The 20,856-nt window shown below is 33.7% G+C and overlaps 2 protein-coding genes across 4 annotated transcripts; one reads left to right on the forward strand and one right to left on the reverse strand.

The window, feature by feature from the left end:
* Positions 1-1,228: 1,228 nt before the first annotated feature.
* LOC132316248 (uncharacterized) lies at positions 1,229-1,795 on the reverse strand. Its single transcript, XM_059814758.1, has one exon. It carries the CDS (start codon positions 1,793-1,795, stop codon positions 1,229-1,231), a length of 567 nt encoding a protein of 188 aa, XP_059670741.1.
* A 6,859-nt stretch (positions 1,796-8,654) lies between these two features.
* LOC132316550 (uncharacterized) lies at positions 8,655-18,246 on the forward strand. Of its 3 annotated transcripts, none has more exons than XM_059815025.1 (7): positions 8,655-8,761; positions 9,686-10,146; positions 10,268-10,337; positions 14,945-14,982; positions 16,297-16,413; positions 17,603-17,698; positions 17,952-18,246. In XM_059815025.1, the coding sequence occupies exons 2-7, from the start codon at positions 9,709-9,711 to the stop codon at positions 18,231-18,233; spliced, it is 1,041 nt and encodes a 346-aa protein (XP_059671008.1). In that variant the 5' UTR covers positions 8,655-8,761; positions 9,686-9,708; the 3' UTR covers positions 18,234-18,246. The 3 variants fall into 3 exon arrangements, with proteins under 3 accessions (XP_059671008.1, XP_059671011.1, XP_059671009.1); XM_059815026.1 differs by lacking the exon at positions 8,655-8,761 and adding an exon at positions 9,296-9,412; XM_059815028.1 differs by lacking the exon at positions 16,297-16,413.
* Positions 18,247-20,856: the final 2,610 nt, after the last annotated feature.

Below are 20,856 nucleotides of genomic sequence, written 5' to 3' on the forward strand. Positions count from 1 at the left end.
TACACTTATCTGACAATCGGGATATAAACCGGCTGAGTGCTGCGATCCAACCAGTAAGAACCTGCACCTCCCTGCGATTTTTTGGTTCTTGATTCTGGATGAGGGCCTTAGCCTGTGCCGGACTTACCTCCATCCCTCTTTTATTCACTATGTGGCCAAGGAATTGACCTGATGATACCGCGAAGGAGCACTTGGATGGATTCAACTTCATGTTGTACTTCTTCAAAGTATTGAAAACTTTTTGAAGATGCTTCGGATGATCTTCTTTTTTCACACTTTTAACCACCATGTCGTTTATATATGCTTCAACTGTCTTTTCCAGCAGATTATCGAATATCTTGTTGACAAGGCGTTGATAAGTAGCTCCAGCATTCTTCAGTCCGAAGGGCATGACCCAGTAACAATAAGTCCCCTTTTCTGTAATAAAAGCCATTTTTTCTTCATCTTCGGGGTCCATAGGAATCTGATTGTATCCCGAGTATGCATCTAGGAATGTCAACCTCTCGTAGCCGGTGGTAGCATCAACCATCTGGTCTATCTTGGGCAGAGGGTAGCTATCTTTAGGGCAGGCTTTGTTGAGGTTGGTATAATCTACACAAACTCTCCATTTTCCATTCTTCTTTTGTACGACAACCACGTTCGACAACCACTGCGGATATTGTACTTCTCGAATGAAACCTGCTTGCAACAATTTATTTACTTCTTCAGTGATAATGTGCTTGCGTTCAGGGGCAAACCTTCGGTGTTTCTGCTTGACCAATTTGAACTCCGGATCCACCTTCAGGCTATGGCAGGAATCTTTGGGATCGATCCCTACCATGTCCGAGTGATCCCATGCAAAGGCATCTACTTTGCTCCGGATAACATCAATTAATGCCTCCTTTTCTTCGGATGTGGAAGAAAAGCCTAGATAAGTAACCTTTTGAGGGTTGCTGAAGATAACTTCCACGGCTTCGAGGGTCTCCTCGGTGAGCTTCGCAATTTCCTCTTCCTCCTTTCCCTTAAGATACTTGGGCAGAGGGCTCTGTAATTGCTATTTGGGTCCAGTTTTGGAAGCCTCACCTGGTTGCTGTTGAGTCGACATCCTCTTCGCCTCAACCTATGTCAGCATATAGCATTCCTTCGCTGCGACTTGATCGCCCCACAGATTAATTACTTCTTTTCTGTCAGGAGATAAGCACCGCATCACCTGGTGGAGGGTGAACGGAACTCCTCTTATCCGATGTATTCAGCCTCTTCCCATGATGAGATTGTAAGAAAGATGGATCTCTGTTAAAACAAAGTTCTCCTTCAGAGTCCTCTTCGCCGCAGTTATGGACAAGTCTATTACTCTAAGGGGATCTACTCTTGTGCCATCGAATCCCATCAACGGGCTAGAGGTAGGTCGAATAGATGATGACGAGATCTCTAACTGATCAAAGACCGTCTTTGTGATTATGTTAGCGCTACTTCCTGGATCTACCAAAACCCTCCTGATCATACAATTGGCCACTAAAAGACTGATGACCAATGGATCCTCGTGGGGGAGTTGCACTCTGGATAGGTTGCCATCTCCGAATCCACTACTAATGCTACCAGAATTGATAACATTGACCGAGGATATCTTCCTGACCTTGTGGGTCGCCCTCAATCTGGATCTGTACATCTCCTCGGACTCTTGATCATCTTCAGACCTGCCATGTATTGCATGGATGACTTTTACTTGCGTACCTTCTACCTTGCGGGGATAGACCTTGCAGGGCTTTGCATGCTCCTTTGTTATGAGGTAATCCGTCAACTCACCTCTGGCGATCATATTCTCCACCTATCGCCTGAGGGATCGACAATCGTTGGTTGAATGCCCATAATCTCGATGATGAGCGCAATGCTTGCTTTTGTCCCTTTGCTCCAGGGGTTGCTTTATTGGCTGCGGAGTTGTGAACTTCATCTTATTTTCTTGGAAGAGCTGAGCCAAGGTAGTTCGGAGAGGTGTAAATCCTTCTTCTACCCTTTGCCTTTTTTCAGGTGCCTGGGTGACTGGCGTTGAGGAACGTTGGCTTTTTTGAATCTTTGGAGTTAGGATTCTTTCTCGAGGCTTGTTTTCCACTGTCACGAGGGTAGCGTGCTACGCTCGGTGGGCTATATTTTCCTCAAGCCGAATGTAGATCTGGGCCCTAGCATTTAGAGTCTGCATGTCGGGAGGAGAATACTTGACTAGGGAAGTGTGGAATTTTGTCCCCTGAATCATTGCGAGTTTAAATGTCTCTATAGCAGTTGCAGAATGACAATCTGCTATTTCTGATGCCTCCATGTTGAATCTTGATAAGAAATCCTGCAATGTTTCCCCCCTTTTCTGCCTTACGGTGAAGAGGCTGGCAATGCTTTTCTTTTGCTTCTTATTTCCACAATACTGTGCCAGGAACATGGTGCATAGAGTCACATAATCCGGGATAGATTTATGCGGTCTATTTCTGAACCACTCTAGTACTGCTCCTGTCAAACTGGTAGGAAAAACTCTGCACATCCAAGGGTCATTACGATCATCCAAAGCCATCTTTTGAGCATAATGATTTAGGTGCCGAGAAGGATCCCCTATTCCATCAAACTGGGTGAAAGAAGGCATGGTGAATTTCTTGGGCCTCTCTACCAGATACACATCGTTAGTGAAAGGAGTTTTGATCAAAGAATTTTTGTGTTCTCTAGCCATCTCGGCAGGTGTTTAAATCTTCAGGAGTCTCTTCTCGTCAAAGGCATCCTGAACACCTACACCATCTGGGATTCCATTCGACTACACCGTAAGCTTATGGCTGGATTCGACCTGCTCATCCTGCGTGCAACGAGGGACATTATCTGAAGCCGCAGCCTCGGATCTTGCCTTCCGTTGTTGCTGAACCTCATTCGGCTGAACCTCATTGGGTCGTGCCCCATTAGGTGGAACTCCATCAGGCGGAAGTTCAGTAATCGGAGGAATATTCTGACTAGGGGGTGCTGCTGTGTCACCCACTGGTGGCGGTGGTGCCAACTGAGCTAGCGTCGTTTGTAGAGCATTATTCTGCTGTTGAAGCAAGGCGATCTGAGCCACGCTTGCTTCGTTTGCCTGACGAAGTACGTCAAATTGGTACAGAAACTCTTCACGCATCTTTTGCATCAACTCCGTCTGTTGATCTGCTGAAGATCCTCCGTTCGACATTCTGGATGGTTAGCTGCAGGATTCACTTGTGAAACAAAACAAGAATGGGAATATATTTGCACACGATTCCCACAGACGGTGCCAAAGTGTAGGTGCAAAATTTCACCCAACCAATAATGATTAAGAGAAATAAAACAACTCACTCAAAAAATAAACAAGAACAGTATATAGAGAAGCGTAAAATTGCTTGATCCCTTTATTGGAGGTCTGAGCCTTTATTTAAATACAAAAGTTAGAAGAATTATGGTAGGACTCGCGTTGCTTGTCCTCTAATTCTTTCCATATATCAATTTCTTTACAAATAGAATTCTTTCCTCTCTATAATTCTTCCCTTTCCGGATTTTCCTTACATAGAACTTACTTCCTTTGATGAATCCTTTTCCTTGTAGGACCGGCTCCTTCTTTAAATGGATTTGGGCCGCATCTAACTTGGTACACATGACTGCTGGTGTCTTAATTCAAGCTTTAGTAAAGCCCGTAGTTAGATAACAGTAGTTTTGGGCTAATGACTAACTCAACTTGGGCTTCTGACGAGATGGGCTTTGACCTTTATTAAAGATAAAGTTATATTTATGATGACGTGGATTGCTCTTATTGGAGGGAGATTTTTCCCTCCACATAAGGTATAAGAGAAACTACTGGGTTACAAGGCCCTTGATTTTTTTTTTTTTGAAGTTAATCATGTCCTGTAATTAATAATCTAGCATTATATTTAAAAATCATACTCTTTTGAGGCTAGCTTCTTCTCTTGAAATCAGTTAGAAAAAATTAAATTTTAGTGACCAAAATTAAAGAAAATTGTTTTAAATTGACTTTATGTTATAAAAAGATGGATGGTCAAACACAAAATTGTTGTTTGGTAACCATTTCAAGGTAATTTTGTCAAAAGAAGTTTTATTTACTTACTAAAAATAATTAATGATTAAACTTTTTCTCTCCATCTAAAACTTGCCAGACGCAATCACACCAGAATTTGACTCAGGAAATGGAGGCACACTCAAAGAAGAACGAAAAAAAAAAAAAAAAAAAAAAAGGACAAATTATTGGCATTAGAGGTATAACTACCCAGTCTGAAAAATCTGATTCTAAATTTTACTTTTGGTAAGTAAGAAATTGAAACTTGAAATTCTTTAAGGAATTTTATTTTATTTTATTTATTTAATCCTTAGGGATAGCTATTACATAGCGTGCATATCAACAAATGGGTATTTATGGAATTCAATATCAAATGGCAATATGGATTTAGAATAGGTGACTATTCATCTTTTTAGAACTTTAATGTCACTTTAAAGCTATTACCTTTATTTTTGATCATAAGGCATAGCATTAGTGTATATATGTAAATTCTTGTGATCAAAAGTTCAAAGATTAAACTGAATTAACTTCAATCTCAATTACAAGGTGCTTATTCAGTCCTCCCAAATAGAGCATATGACTTACGTTTTTTATCTGTTAACCTTGATGAAAAAAAGTAAAGACACAGGTGGTGAAAAGGAATGTCAATCCCGAGTGGAATGAAGATTTAACTCTTTGCAGGCACAAGTCTTCGAATAAAGCTAGTAAGTATTTTAGTTGTTACATTTTTGTGTGATCAACTCAAGTGGATTAAAACAACACACATTTTTAGTTTAATTTTTTGAATTGTTTTTCTTCAAATTTATCAATTTTAATTCTAAAGTTTCATTTTCATGCTTGCCAAATAAAGCCTTAGTATACATATAATTCTCGTAACGCTACCGTACTGTCACACCCAAATTTTCTAAATAAAATCACTAATTTGTTCAAATCCAAATACATCAATATTACACCTAAATCTCAAAAGAAATATCATTTTATTGATACAGAATCAATTTCCTCAAATGAATACATCTCTAAAATAAATAAATAATCCTCAATATCAACTCTTCCACCTAAACCTGCAACTATAAATCGACGTTCATTTTCGGTACTTAAAATTGGAAGGGGGTGAGACAGGAAAAGTCTCAGTAGGAAAAATCAAAAATCATAATAACAATTCCAAGGTATTTCATAAAAATTAGCTTCACAAAATAATACCTATATTTTTAAACAAAAATATATATATACAATTTGAAGCAAAAGAACAATCACAAAATATTTAAAATAAAACCACCCAAACAATTTAAGGTATAAAGAACCCTACCCTCTAAAACAATTGAATCACTTAATCATCTGAGCATCAAGTCCATCTCGGGTTTCTCTCTGTCTGTTAGGGCATGTTTGGATTGAGAGATTTGGAGGGATAGTGAGAGAAAAGAAAAGAAAGGATAGTGTAAATGGTGTTTGGGTATATTAAAATGAGAGAAAAGAAAAAACAGGAAGAGATATCTATCTCTCTTTATCTCTCCTTTTTATCACTTCAAAAATGAAAAGATAGGGAGAGAAATGACAATGTTTAAATAGTATTTTCATAATTCCGAAACTACCCTCAACAATTAAAAGGAAGAAATTATTATTTCACTCATATCCCATCTATTTTAAATAACATAATAGTAATTTCATTATTATCATTTCTCTTCTTTATCATATTCAAACAATAATACTATACTTTCTTTTTTATTTATCTAAATATAAATAAAAATTATTATTATTTTTTATTTTCTTTTATATGGTAACTAATATCATCTCTTCTTTTCTTTTCCAAACGCACCCTTCGCTCTCGGCTCACTGTGTGTGTCCAAAATTTTCTCTTCCGTCTTGGTATCCTCACCAAACAACGACTGATACTCACAAGTAAATCCACCGACACTTGCAACAAATATCAGCCACAGAAAGGTCAAATCGAGTACAATGATCATTCATTTCCCTTAGCGCGGCCTCATTCATCTGAATCAAACAACAGCCCACGTGAACAAAACCAAGTCAGAAGAAAATTTGGGCAAAAAGTCCAAGTGGGTCCCGCATCATTACAATCATTAAAATTTGACTTTTCCATTTCTTCTTTTCGGCTGCCCCCTTTATCTTCCTCGATTCATTTTCTTATATATATATATATAAACTATATATATAAAGTAACAAAACTAAAACCAATGGGACCCGTCAAAAACAATCATCACCATTTCCATTTCAATTTTTCTTTTTTCTAATCCGACGGCTGGCAGCTAGCTTCATTCTTCCAATCCAATGCAACATATATATATATATATATATATATAATGCAACAACCAGATCAAGGCCCAATATTATCTTAAGTGTGGGACCCGCCAAAAACACTTTTTCATTTCCAATTTCTTTCCAATTTTCAGCCCGTGACAATTTGCGCACTTTCTAAGCAATGTGTGTGTGTGTATATATATATATATATATAATGCAACAAAAACCTAGTCAACCCATTAAATAACACAAGTGGCTAAGTCTCTAATAAAGATTAAATAATCTTGACAACTAAAAAATTTAAGAAAAAATATACTTTAAAATTTTAAAAATTCGGATTGTCGTACACTATTTTATTTTATCCAATTACTGGAAGTGTATGAAAAAGATACCTTCACCCGTGATAAGATGGGAGATGCAGAAATTGACATTGGACCATTCCTAGAAGCAATGATGATGCAGTTGGAGAACCCCTGAACCACAACAACCGGAGTAAAACCATGCCGGGACAACTGCTTAGCTAAAGACAGTTGCATTTCCGGGTGCGATGGCAAGGTTGTCCAGTGTATGCTTCTTAGATTGCAGAACGTTGAGTGTGGTTTGGTTGATCTCCAGTTGCATTGGATAGATGTTATGCATATGTAAATTACTTAGAAAAATTTAATTGTGTTAGTTGCAGTGATGACATGAGATCATTAATTTATTAAATATTGAATGAAAAATTTTATTGTATTGGTTATAGTGATGACATGGTATCACTAACTTATTAAATATTGACGAATAAAACTCACTAAAATAAAATAAATATGTTAAAGTCAGTGTCGCTTCCATATATATATATATATAAAGTGCTTTTTAGCGGTTATTATATGGTATTTTTTTTTTTTTTTAACAAAAAAAAAAAAAATTCAAGTAGACGCATGAACACTCGGGAAATATCATGGAACACTCAGTCTCTCATTTGAGAAACAATAAGAATTCCTGTAGATTTAGTTAGTTGGACCATATGTGCATAAAATTGTAAAAATATTATTTTCTCCTTCTCCCCAATTTTCTTATTTAGTTCAAACAATTTTTTTTTTAGATCTCCCATGCTAAACTCCCATTATGAAGCTTCCAACCACATGATTTTTATAAAATTTAAGTTAGTGTAACTCTAATATTTAAATTATTTATCATGTTTTCTCACATGAACTCCTTTTGATCCTATAACAGGTGATTTTAACACGAAGCTTAAAATTTGACCTCAGTGATTCATCCTTGTTCTTTGCCAACTTTATTTGTATGCTAACTCTATTTTTAATCATGTCCCTAATTTCTACCTTTAATTTGAATGGAGTGATGTCATAGTATTTTTATAAGATGCGGGTGATCCTAATGGGAATGTCAGAACTGACCTTCTTTTTTTTCTTTTTTTTTTTTTTTTTTTTTTTTTTTTTCACGTACATTCAAGTTAGGAATATAATTAAAAAACGAAACCTCAAGAATTTATTTCCCTGTTCTCTATTAACACCACTATGTATATGAAGATGGTCAAATCTGACTCTTAAGATATTATTCACGTGATTTTAATAAATTGATAGGGTGATAGACAATTTGTGTAGTCTCACTAGTTGTTAGGAACAATTTGGACCCAAAAGCTAAGAATTAATGTATTTGTAATTTAATTAAATTTTGGTTAGTTGCTTTTTGACCGAGTAGTATTTCGACTTGGCGTATTGGTAATTAGGTCTTCTTAAGTGGTCATAAATTAAATTAATTGGGCTTAGGCGGCAATTGTCTTTAGAATAACTTGTTTGGACTGAAAAGCTTTGGCCATTCCGGAAGCTTCCCTGTAAATATTACTTATATTTCAATACAATTTTATAATAAAATTAACTATCCTACCACTCATATTTTTCTTACTTTTCAAAGGAAATGACAAAAAAAACTCTAAAATACATCATTTTTTAATTTATAATAGCATAAATATTCTTTTCACTATAAAGTTCAATTTTTTTATATTTTATTTTACCTTCTCTATTTCTTCTTATAGTACTTTTTTATTTTGTGTTTCCTGAGATAATTTATTCAAAACATAATATATATAAACATAATATATATAAAGTTAATAAAAGAGTTTGCTAATTTCATGTTATACTTTTTTTATTTACCAGGAAAAAATTTTTAAAGTGTTATTTTCATTAAAGTTAGAGTGCTTACGTAAACAAGTCAGCGTCAGCCTGATGCTCTTTTTCTTCTTGGATATTTCTTAGTTAATTGCAATGACAGTAACCAACTTTGATTTTGGACGCAGTGAAAACTTGGCACAAAATTACTCACATATTTACTTTGCTCAACTGAAGACGCGATCACTCACTACTTATTTTAAAAGGTAAAAAATATATTATTAAGCTACAAGGACCATATTCGTATAGCTTTGTTCCAGGCGACTCTGAATCTGCTGGGTTTTTGAATCTCCTCAACCAGTACTCAAGCTAGGTAGATCATCTGCCTTCCCAATTATTTGTAGCTATTTAATTCGTTTTTGATTCTATGCTAGTTGTTCATGTAAATTTTTTTTTTTAATTATTAATTTTTATATTTATTAAATGCTATCAAATCCCATAAACTAAAACATTTTTTATATGGCATGGTATATGTGATTTATTTTTATATTTAAAATTATAATCTCTTATATTCGAGGATTAATCGAGCAAGGATTATTTGGAATCATATTCTCTTAATTCGATCCTCTCAATTAAATGTAAACTTGTATATCTACTTCTTGAAAGATAATATTGACGAGGGGTTGAAACTCACCTCTCTTTCAATATTTTCAAAGTGTATGTGTATAGTATATAAACAGATTGAATTGAACAAGAGTTAAGGAATTTCAAATATTATGGAACCACATAATCTTAAAGACAAAATAATCATATATCTGGTACTATCATATTAAAAATTGAAGTGATTTGATGTATCTCAGCCTCCACCATCTAGCTCCCTCAAATTATTAAGGAGAGTCTCTTATTTGTTTTCAATATATATATATATATATATATATATATATATATATAAAATTCATCAGAGGCATTTGACTTAACTGTATAAGTTCATCCTCAAAAAGAGAGGGAGGGGCTAAGTCCAGAGGTTAGCATATAGATGTGTGTATTTGCTTCGAAATAAATTGTTACATGCTTGTGTTAGCTTCTTACTTGGCCTGTTCGCTGTGGACACTGGTCATGGTGTTCCCAGGCCAATTAGATGGCTTTTGATCTTTTTTCATGAATTGAATTCCAAGAAAAATCAGAGAAACTTGTGGAATTCAAAAACATTAATTTCTTCTGAAATTCTTGATTCACTCAAGAGAGAAACACATTTCCTCTTGAATTTCAATGAATTAGGTTTTTCTCTTGTGTGCAGATAAGAAAGAAAACATATAGCTAATGGCGGAGATTGGACTCATTGGAGGGGCTGCTTTGGGAGCAGTTTTTGGTGAATTACTGAAACTTGTTATGGATGTCGCAGACAAAACCAAGGCGTTCAAGTCCGAACTCAACGGACTTAGAGCAACACTGAATGCACTGGATGAAATTGTAGATGATATTGTGAAGTTGGACGGAGAATTGAACGTTGTGGAGGAGAAACTAACCGATCTCTTGAGAGGGGGCAAAGAGTTGGTCCTCAAGTGCTCCAAAATTGAGGGTTCGAAGAACATCATGATGAGGCCTCGCCACTCGAACGAGCTCATCAAATTTACAGATTCGCTTCTGAAATTCTTTCAGATCAATGGGCAAGCTCTGCTACTTAGGGAAATCAAGAAGAATCGGGTGCAGATGAATCAAATAATGGCAAAATTGAATGAACTCAACGGACTTGAATCTGTGAACAACTCCTCTCTCTCTCACAAACGCACGCGCACATATTTATTTTGCTGCTTTAAACATTTTCAGGTGCTTTTTAATTCTCTCAGTGATGGATTCTGTTTTCCATCTGTCTCTGCAGACAGATGAAACTGAAGTCAAATTGGACTCTGATGGCTGCGAAATGACAGTGATCAACTCCATGAAAAAAGGTTCTTATACATGCTCTTTCTCAAAGCTTCTTTTCTGGTTGCCTAGTTCCGTTAGCATATAAGGTGCCTAATCATGATACTTATATATATATATATATAGCAGTATGCTTCTATATACCAATGTTAAACATAAACACCAATGTTATTTATTCTCTTGTTAATACTCTCAGGCCCGGACGTAGGGGTGGCAAAAATTCCCAACCTAGTGGGGAATCACCCCGTCCCCGCCCCTGCCCCTGCCCCTGCCCCTGCCCCATTTAAAGCGGGTTTGGAGAACCGTTTACTTAAATGGGGTGGGGGTTAAAAAAAAATCGACCGGTTGCGGGGCGGGGGCGGGGGCGGGGGACTAAGATCCCCGCCCCAGACCCGCCCCATAGCCGCCCCGTTTGATATATTAAATTACTAATTTATCCTGCCATGTTAATATATTTACTAAATTAACTTTCATTATATATATATATATATATATATATATATATATATATATATTGAAACCAGTTTCAAACCCTACTTCATTGCAGCAACCGCGTCTCTCTCAAACCCAGAACCCAGAATGAATCCAAACAAAGTCTTAAGATTCAACCTATTTGAAAATTCACATCTTTAATGTCAAAATCCCTAATCCCTAGCCAAATCATGATCCATTTCTCTCCACCAAAATCATAGTATCCATGGTTGTCTGCATTCGTCTTCAACGTCACATCCTCTCCATCGATCGCCAAAGTTTTCATCAACATCCCCATCGATTTGATGTACCGGAACGCAAACATCACTTTTTCTGGCCGTCGGAGCTTCGGCTTCAGCGGATGATTTGTCAAGACCGAAATGCAGAAGGGTTAGGGTTTGGAAATGGAAGAGGCGGCGAACACCGGAGGAGGTGGTGGAGGTCAGGTAAAGGAAAGTAAGGATAAAGGTTAGGGTTTTGGAAGGAGGTTGGGCCGCGGATCTATGGAGATTTGCAGATATTTGTGGATGGATAATATATTTTTTTTAAAACTTTTGATTCTTGCAGACAATAGATAAACTGAAATATATGGGTTTTCACCTTCTGATTCTTGTAGATTTTGTTGTTTGTAGTTGCAGAGAGAGGGTTTTCACCTTTTGATTCTTGTAGATTTTGTTGTTTGTAGTTGCACAGAGAGAGAGAGAGAGAGAGAGAGAGAGAGAGGGGGGGAAGTTCAGAGTCGAGAACGAGAATAGAGATGGAGGCGACTAGAGAGGCTAACATGAGTTGCCCTAAAAATATAATCGGTTATGGGTCAGCGGCGGCGGCGGGGCAAGTGGGGCCCAGGGGGGGGGGGTTACGGTTATGGTGATTAGAGGCAAAAAATTAACCGGTTATGGGGCGGTTTTGGGGGCACCAAAATTAAACGGGGGCGGGGACTGGGAATGGAAAACCCGCCCCAAACCGCCCCATTGCCATCCCTACCCAGACTCGAACCCTCACATTCACTTTGAGAGAGGAGATGTTATATTAATTGGATTAATGGCCCAATGGTCCAAATCAGCAATGTTAGTGAACAGTTCTATCAACTACATTCACAAATTGTACTTTTTTTTTTTTTTGGTCACAGTGACGATGGACACACTGTGATACCCCTCGCTTCTGAGACATGGATTGATCAGGCCAGGGAATATCAAACAATTAAAGTATTTAAATGAATACGAAATACAAAATGAAATAAGAATAAAGAATAAAGCTGAAAGAATACTAATTAATAAATTCTCATTAATTAATCCAATAATAAACCTCTAATAATAAAATTATGTGATAGCAGTAATTAATTAAAATTACAACTTGAAAATTCATCATGTGAACCCCTAATCCAAAATTTAACTGAAATAAAATAATATCTGACTAAAACAATAATAAGGAAATCCTACGTTAAGACGGATGAGTGAACAAATTGTCTCTGCTCAGCTCGAACAATCTCGAAGCTTGGAACTGACGAACACCTGAAAAATAATAGTAGGTCAGGCTCACAAACAAGTTCTAATCTATTACATCCTAAATAAAAACTCAGAACTCATATACATTCTAGTCAATCCAACAATAACTACATAATCCATATATACATACACACTAAAGGAGTCTCACTAGACTATAGTGTTGTCTCAACCTGAATAGTAGGCAACATGCAACCCGCACTTATAGTGGACATGACTACCTAGACCTACCAGGTAGGTAACTACACTATATCTAGTTACACATCTCTGGCAATATAAATCCATATATAGCATGATATAAATTATACAGATATTCCTTTGCATTTAATTGAGCAAAATGTAACAATTCTAAGTAGCATGCATTGAATTTATCTCATAAGAAATTAACATGCATCCCAATTAAATTGTACAACTCTTTAATTTAATTAAATTCATTTAAATTCAAACAATTGAATAAAATAATTTAATCCTATCATATTTAATTAACTTAACATTTTCAATTGATTAAATTCCATACTTAACATATAAACTTTAAATCATACTTTTTAAATTCTCCATAATCTAATTTAACAATTTAAAAATCATTAAAACAGATTAAACAATATATATACACACAGAGTATTCAAAATCCATTAAATAAATTTTATATACTGTAATTTGAGAATTTATCATGCAAATAGGTTCAATTAATTAAATTAAATATCCTGGAATTAATCTAGATCTGTACAGAATATGAAGTAAAGGCGAAGAGAATAAAAGAACTTACCTTTAAGGATTTTGATAAAAATTCTAGCCTCCTTTTTTCTCTTCCTTTTTCTTCCTTCTTCCCCTCTCTAAACTCTTGCCTTTTTCCTCCAAAATATACTACGGGATTTAATTTCTAGCCCCCTTTTTCTAACCCATATTTATATATTTATAGGCTAAATAAAATAGCTCAATCATTTTCCTAATCCAAGTCAACTTAATAAAAAAAATAATAAAATTAAAATATTAAAAAGGTAACTAAAATATGTTACGTATATAATTTATATATATCCTTATTATACAAATATACAAATATATATACATCAGATTATTAATACTAAGTTACAATAATATTAATTAATAAATTACTTTTCTTGTATATATATATATATATCTATAAATATAAAACTATTCATGGGTAACTAAAAATATATTACATATATAATTTATATATATTCATATTATACAAATATAAAAATATATACATCAGATTATTAATATTAAGTTACAATAATATTAATTATAAATTATTTTTCTTTTATATATGTATCTATATATATAAAACTATTTATGAGTAATTATCCTTACCCATTAAACTTTCTATCCAAGTAGTCTATGTGACCTAATTGGTTGGTCTATTACTACTAACTATATCTATAAAATAAAATAAAACAAAATAAACATTTAATTATTTAATCTACAATTAATTACAAATAAACAAATACATCAATTAAATCAACTAATTCAAATAACATTCAAGCACATACTTTCAATTAATCAGTTAAGTCAAATAAAACATTTAAGCAAATAAAATATTTAATTAACCAATTCAATTAAACACGTAATCAAATAATCAAATAATCAAGTAAATAAATAAATAAATAAAAATGCAATTAAAACATTTAAAATAAGACCAAGACTATCTTTTTAAAATTAGGGGTATTACACACACCCCATAGCTAGTAGCATTTAAATCTCTTTCTTTTTTTTTTTTTATTATTTTTTATTTTTTGGATTTGGATGAACTTTTTATAAATTCCCTAGATAAGTTATCGGACTTAAAAATGTTTTTATCCAACTAAGTATTGACCCAAGAGAGGGGTGGTTGGATTGGGTCTATGGCAAACAATGTGCGTTTGCGGAATTATCTATGATTCTATTTCCTATAGTTCTTGTAACTTATTTGATCAATTACAGTTATAGATTGGTTATTAGGTTATGCATCAATTCTTTTAGCTCTCTTAAATTTCTTATTAATGTAAAACTTGTTTAGCATAAACTCTTAAGTATACATTAAATTTAACACTTTCAATGATTTGTTATCATCAAAATGTCTAATATACCTTTGATTTGAAACCTTGGGTCAACAACAACTGCGCATAAAGAGAGACAGTGTACAAGAAGATGAACATACAATTGTGTGTGTGCGCGTGTGCTTACCTTCGTTAATACTACAAAGACAAGGAAAAAGTTTCAGTGAGAACTGAGACTTGTTTCCTGTACTTTTGGTTTGATTTTATCTGTTTTTGTCAGCTAATAAATGGGCTTTTAGGATTTGCTGCTTTAAGTAAAGAGGAAAGACTTATGGCTCAACAAAAGATTTTATTATAGTTTTTAAATTTAAGCAAATTGTATAGCTACCTCATAAATGCCCATGGATTTGGAGAAAACACCTCAGAAAATATATATATATATATATATATATATATATTTTGAAGGTTAAAGCAAGTAAACACCTCAGATAAGATAATAAGACACATAAAAGTCCATCATATAAACAACAAAGACTCCCAAACTAACCCTACTTTATTTTGTTTACATGTTTATTTATGTCTAATATATGTCTCTTGGGATAATCTAACCTTATGCCTCAGCCTCAATGTACTAATAAATCAAATGTATTTTTTTTTTCCCAGGCTGGGAAACGGTTAGTGGCAATATTGATCCAAACCAGGTAATATTTAGTGACAAAAACCTAAATGGATGTTCCATCATGTGAAGTACATCTTCTTCCTGCAGGAAAAGAATATAGTATAACATTATATATGCATGTGACATACTTGAGCTGAGTGGATGAAACAGAAAGAAATTTTCTCATGAGGTAGGAAGTGTGTTAAAGGAAATTCAATAGAAAGTGAGTCTGTTCTTCCCAGTTTAATATTTGATACGTGGACCAATGGCCCACACGATATTAAATATATATGATGTTTTGTTGTGTCCTTCTTCTATATATATATATATATATTGTGTGTGTGTATGATTTCATGCTTTGTCAGTTTAAACTGCCTCTTGTAGAAATGCTACTGATATATATATATATATATATATATGAGGTACAAATTTGACACTGTTTGAGTACATTTGTGTAGCAATGGTATGGTTAATCTATTCATTTTTTTTTCTTTCCATAAAATCATTTTAAAAAGTTATTTTCTTTGATTTGCTTACACTACAAATCATAAATCATATCAGAATAAATAGATACTCAAAAGGAAGAGACGTGACATTTTAAAGGTTTTGGTGATAGAATAAGATTCTTGTTCTGATCAATGTCACTTGTATATGCAAAGTGCTTTTTACCAGTTATATCACATTGACAACAAAAATTCTTGTACATTTAGTCAGTTGGATCCCATATACTCGTATGCTTGTTAAAATTTTATCTTCTACTCTTACCCCCACTCTGCTTATTAAGTACAAATTAATGCTGGCAACACTTGCTTTTTCTATAGATCTTCATCGACTTTAATGCTCGTTTGATAGGATGGAAGAAATTTGGATAGAAGGGAGAGAAGAATAGATAAATGAAACATCTTTAGGGAAGATATGTGTCCTTTCCTCTTTTTGTTTGATTGGATGGAAGAAAAGAGAATAAGAAAATACTTTATTTTGTTTGTTACGTGAAAAGAGAAGAGAAGGTGTTGTCCTATTCTATTTTCTTCCATCCAAAGAAAATAAAAGAAAAAAATTTGGTTCAATTTTCTTAATTACTTTTCTCAAATTCTACCAATTCTAATTTCAAAACTCCAATTTCATGCAACCGAACATACCTTAAAAAACAATTGCATGGTAAAAAGGTGAATATCTTAATAGAATTGGTTAGCATTAGGTTTTACAATCATCAGGCAGTATCTTCTTATTCTTTCACTTTTATAGCATTAGTGTAGTTCATGACCCTTGGCTTACCCATAATTTAAGTAATCAATACTTGTAATCAGTCTACCATGTCACACTTTTTATACACTTTAAAATGTTGCTGCCATATCAGGAACGCTTGTCAGGACTTCTCTTAATTAACATCCTCAGTGGCAAAAATCTTGCCGTCAGAGACAAATATTTTAAGAAAAGTAGCGATCCTTATGTTAAAGTCCAAATGGGCGAACAGGTAATTCTAATTTTTTTTTTCACATTTTTTGAATTCTCTTGTTATTTGACTAATTTGGTTTTTAGCTTATTTTGATACAAAGCTTTACTTTCTTTGATTAGTTAGTTGGTGCTAAATTTGTTGATGAATTGTTCTTAGTTAGGGAATTTTTTTTTATGATAACAAGAAACTTCAGAGTTTTTTTTTTTTTTTTTGATAAGATATACACACACCATTCACACACCCACTTTGTTCATTTGGAGATTCGAATACTCACCATTCATTTTCAAAATTATAAAAAATACTGCTGCACAAGGCCCTTAGTAGTTGTTTTTTTTTTTTTTTTTTTTTTTTTTTTTGGAGTTAATCACGGTCTGTAGTTAATAATCTAGCATTATATTTAAAAATCATACTCTTTTGGGGCTAACTTCTTCTCTTGAAATTAGTTAGAAATTAAATATTAGTGACCAATTAAAGAAAATTGTTTTTATTTTTTTTTATTTGTTTATTTTAATAATAATGGTGATTGTTTTTAATTGACCTTAATGTTATAAAAAGATGGACGGTCATACAAGAAATTGCTGTTTAGTAACCATTTGAGGGTAATTTTGTCAAAATAAGTTGTATTTACTTCCTCAAAATAATTAATGATTAAACTTTTTTTCTCCATCTAAAACTCGCCAGCAACAATCACACCAGAATTTGACTCAAGAAATGGAGGCAAGAAAGAAAGAAAAAATAATAGTAATAAGCAGGGTAAATTATTGGCATTAGAGGTTTAGCCACTGAAAAATATGATTCTAAATTTTACTTTTGGGTGAGTAAGAAATTGAAACTTGAAATTCTTTAAGGATTTTTATTTTATTTTATTTATTTTATCCTTAGGGATAGCTATAACATAGTGTGTTATCAACAAAAGGGTATTTATGGAATTCAATCTCAAATGGCAACGTAGTTTTAGAATTGGTAACTATTTATCTTTTTATAATTTTAATGTCACTTTAAAGCTATTATCTTTAATTTTGATCACTAGAATATACCTATATACACTAATGCTACCCTATTAGAATTGGAACTAGATGAAATTTAGCTCAAGGATTAAACTGAATTAACTCCAACCTCAATTCAGTGCTCTCAAATACAACATATGACTTATCATTTTATTTGTTCATGTTTTACTTATGTTTCTTCTTTATTAATTTTGATGCAGAAAGCAGTGACAAAGGTGGTGAAAAAGAATGTCAATCCTGAGTGGAATGAAGCTTTAACTTTTCCCATCACAGACACAAGTCTTCCAATAAAGCTAGTAAGTATCTTGGTTGTTACACTTTTGTTTGATTAACTCGAAGGGGATCAAAACAACATACAATTTTAGTTTAATTTTTTAAGTTATTTTTTTCCAATTTCTCCAACTTCAATTCTAAAGTTTCGATTTCGTATCTCCAATTTCTCCAACTTCAATTGTAAAAGCTTTGATTCCATATCTCCCAAACATAACCTTAGTGTACATATAATTCTCATAACGTTATCTAACACCATTTTATTCTATCCAATTGCAGAAAGTGTATGATAAGGATACCGTCACCCGTGATGACAAGATGGGAGACGCAGATATTAACATTGGACCATTCCTAAAAGCAGTGAAGATGCAGTCGGAGAACCACCAGAGTAGAACCACAATAACCGAAGTAAAACCAAGCCGGGACAACTGCTTAGACGAAGAGAGCTGCATTTTCGGGTGCGATGGTAAGGTTGTCCAGTATATGCTTCTTAAATTGCAGAACGTTGAGTGTGGTTTGGTTGATCTCCAGTTACATTGGATAGATCCTCTGCGTATATAAATTATTTGAAAAACTTAATTGCGCCGGTTATAGTGATGTCATGGTATCACTAACTTATTAAATATTGACACGTAGTGATAAGACTCACTAAAATAAAAGCAAATATGTTAAAGTCAATGTCATTTGCATATAGATATAAAGTGCTTTTTACGAGTTATTATATAATACTTTTTTTACTTCTTTGAAAGTTCAAGTAGACATAAATACTCGGACAATATTGTTCTAGCAAGACTCGAACACTCAATCTCTCATTTGAGAAACAATAAGAATTCTTGTAGATTTAGTTAGTCCGACCATGTGTGCATAAAATTGTTAAAATTTTATTTTCTCCTCCTCCCCAATTTTTTTATTTAGTTCAAACAAATTAATGCTGGCAACAGTGACTTGCAAAGCTTCCAACCCATATGATTTTCAAAAAATTTAAGCTGTTAATATTTAAATTATAATCGTTTTCTCACATGACCACCTTTTGATCCTATAACATGTGGTTTTAACACAAAGCTTAAAAATGGACCTCAGTGATTCAACCTTGTTCTTTACCAACTTTATTAGTATGCTAACTCTATTTTTAACCATGTCCCTAATATATGCCTTTAATTTGAATTGAGTGATGTCATAATATTTTTATAAGATGATGGTGATTTTAATGGGAATGTCAGATTTGACTCTTGAAATATATATATATATTTGAATGACTCTTTAAATATTATTTAGGGTGATTTTAATAAATTGATAGGGTGATCACAGATAAGAAATTTGTGTAGTCTTCTTACTAGTTGTCAAGGACAATTTGGACCCAAAAGCTAAAAATTAATGTATTTGTAATTAATTAAATTTTGGTAAGTTGCTTTTTCACCAAGTACTATTTCGTACTTGGCGTATTGGTAATTAGGTCTTCTTAAGAGGTCATAAATTAAATTAATTGGGCTTAGGCAGCAATTGATGGACCTCTGGATTCGTGATTTGGGTCACTTGCATGTAACTTATTACTTCTTTGGACTGAAAAGCTTTGGCCATTCCGGAAGCTACCCTTTAAATATTACTTATATTTCAATACAATTTTATCTTTTGAAAAAATTATAATAATAAAATTAACAATCCTACTACTCATATTTTCTTTACTTTTCAAAAAAAATGACAAGAAAGACTCTAAAATACATCATTCTTTAATTTATAATATCTTAATTATTCTTTTCACTATAGTACGTTTTTTTTTTTATTTACTAGAAAAAATACAGCATGTTTTTTTATTTTTATTTTACCTTCTCTACTTCTTCCTATAGTACTTTTTTTTCCCTGAGATAATTTATTCAAAACATAATATATAAAGTTAATAAAAGATTTGGCTAATTCCATGTTCTACTTTTTTTTTTTATTTACCAGAAAAAAAAATTAAATTCAAAGTGTTATTTTCTTAAGGTAGAGTGCGTAAGGGCCTGTTTGGTGTCTACTTTGTTTTTGTTTTAGGCCCGCTACAGTAGCCCAAATGAAGCCCAAAACATGTTTGATTGATTATGTTTTGTTTTGCACAGTTGTAAAACATTTCAGTAAAAAGCCTCAAAACTTGAAACACCAAAATGGTGTTTTATCTTGTTTCAGCCTTGTTTGCCCAAGAATTTCACTATAGCGGAAGAAGTAGTCGGCCTAACTTAAAACATACTTCAGGTATATAAACATTTTAGGTCATTTTGGACAAATTTTGCTCTCTCCTCTCCCAATACTCTCTTTGTGATTCAAGGGCGATTTCAGAAATTTTCATCAACACTGATCGCAGTTGAACCCTCAATTTGCTGGATTTGATCAAATACAACACTTATGGAAGCTGGATTTGCTGGATTCAAACTTGAAACATATACAACACAGATCACACAGAAACAAACCAGTATCGTCTTCATCTTTTTCCTTTCAACCAGTAACCCTACTAACACATGATACATTTACTTTAGTGCTCTGAAATAAAACCATGGTTGCCAATGTTTTCATAATTGGAAATTCTTAATTATTCTTGATCACTGAAGTTGAATATGCAATCTAACTCAGGTAGATTCCACTCTCGGCAAAGACAAAATTTTGAAACCATTTGCTGAAAATAAAAGCCCTAGTTTCAAAGCTAGAAGATTTTTTGAATCCTTTTACTGAAATTAAAACCCCAATTTTTGTAAAATCTAATCTGGATACAAACCAAACCCAGATCACACAAAACCAAACCAGTATAATAACCCCACAAAACCCAAACACAGCACAAACCAAACCAAACCAAACCCAAAACAATGGAGTTTTCATCTCGCGTTGGCGGCCTTGTTCGGAGCGTCGGTAATGGCGGTCTCTGCCTTCTACATCCATAAGTGCAACCTCGACCAAGCTCTTAAACGCCTCATCAAAATCCGCCGCAAATCCCCTCCTTCCGTTGCCGACGATGCCGATCATTTCGCCTCCGATGACGAGGAACACAAAGATCACGACGAAGGTGGAGAGATTGACAACTTCATGTCAGCTGAGGTCCTGAGATAAGGCTGACTTTTTTTTTGTTTTTCACTTTCAGTTTTATTTTTTTTTTTTGGCAACAGTTGTAGTGACCAAACGAGTTTTGCATGTTTCTGTTTCTAATATTTTCACAACAAAA

Source organism: Cornus florida, unplaced genomic scaffold (genome assembly GCF_030987335.1).
Source record: "Cornus florida cultivar Cherokee Brave unplaced genomic scaffold, ASM3098733v1 CherokeeBrave_3.0.0_Hap2_Chr07, whole genome shotgun sequence".
NCBI classification, from domain to species: Eukaryota; Viridiplantae; Streptophyta; class Magnoliopsida; order Cornales; family Cornaceae; genus Cornus; species Cornus florida.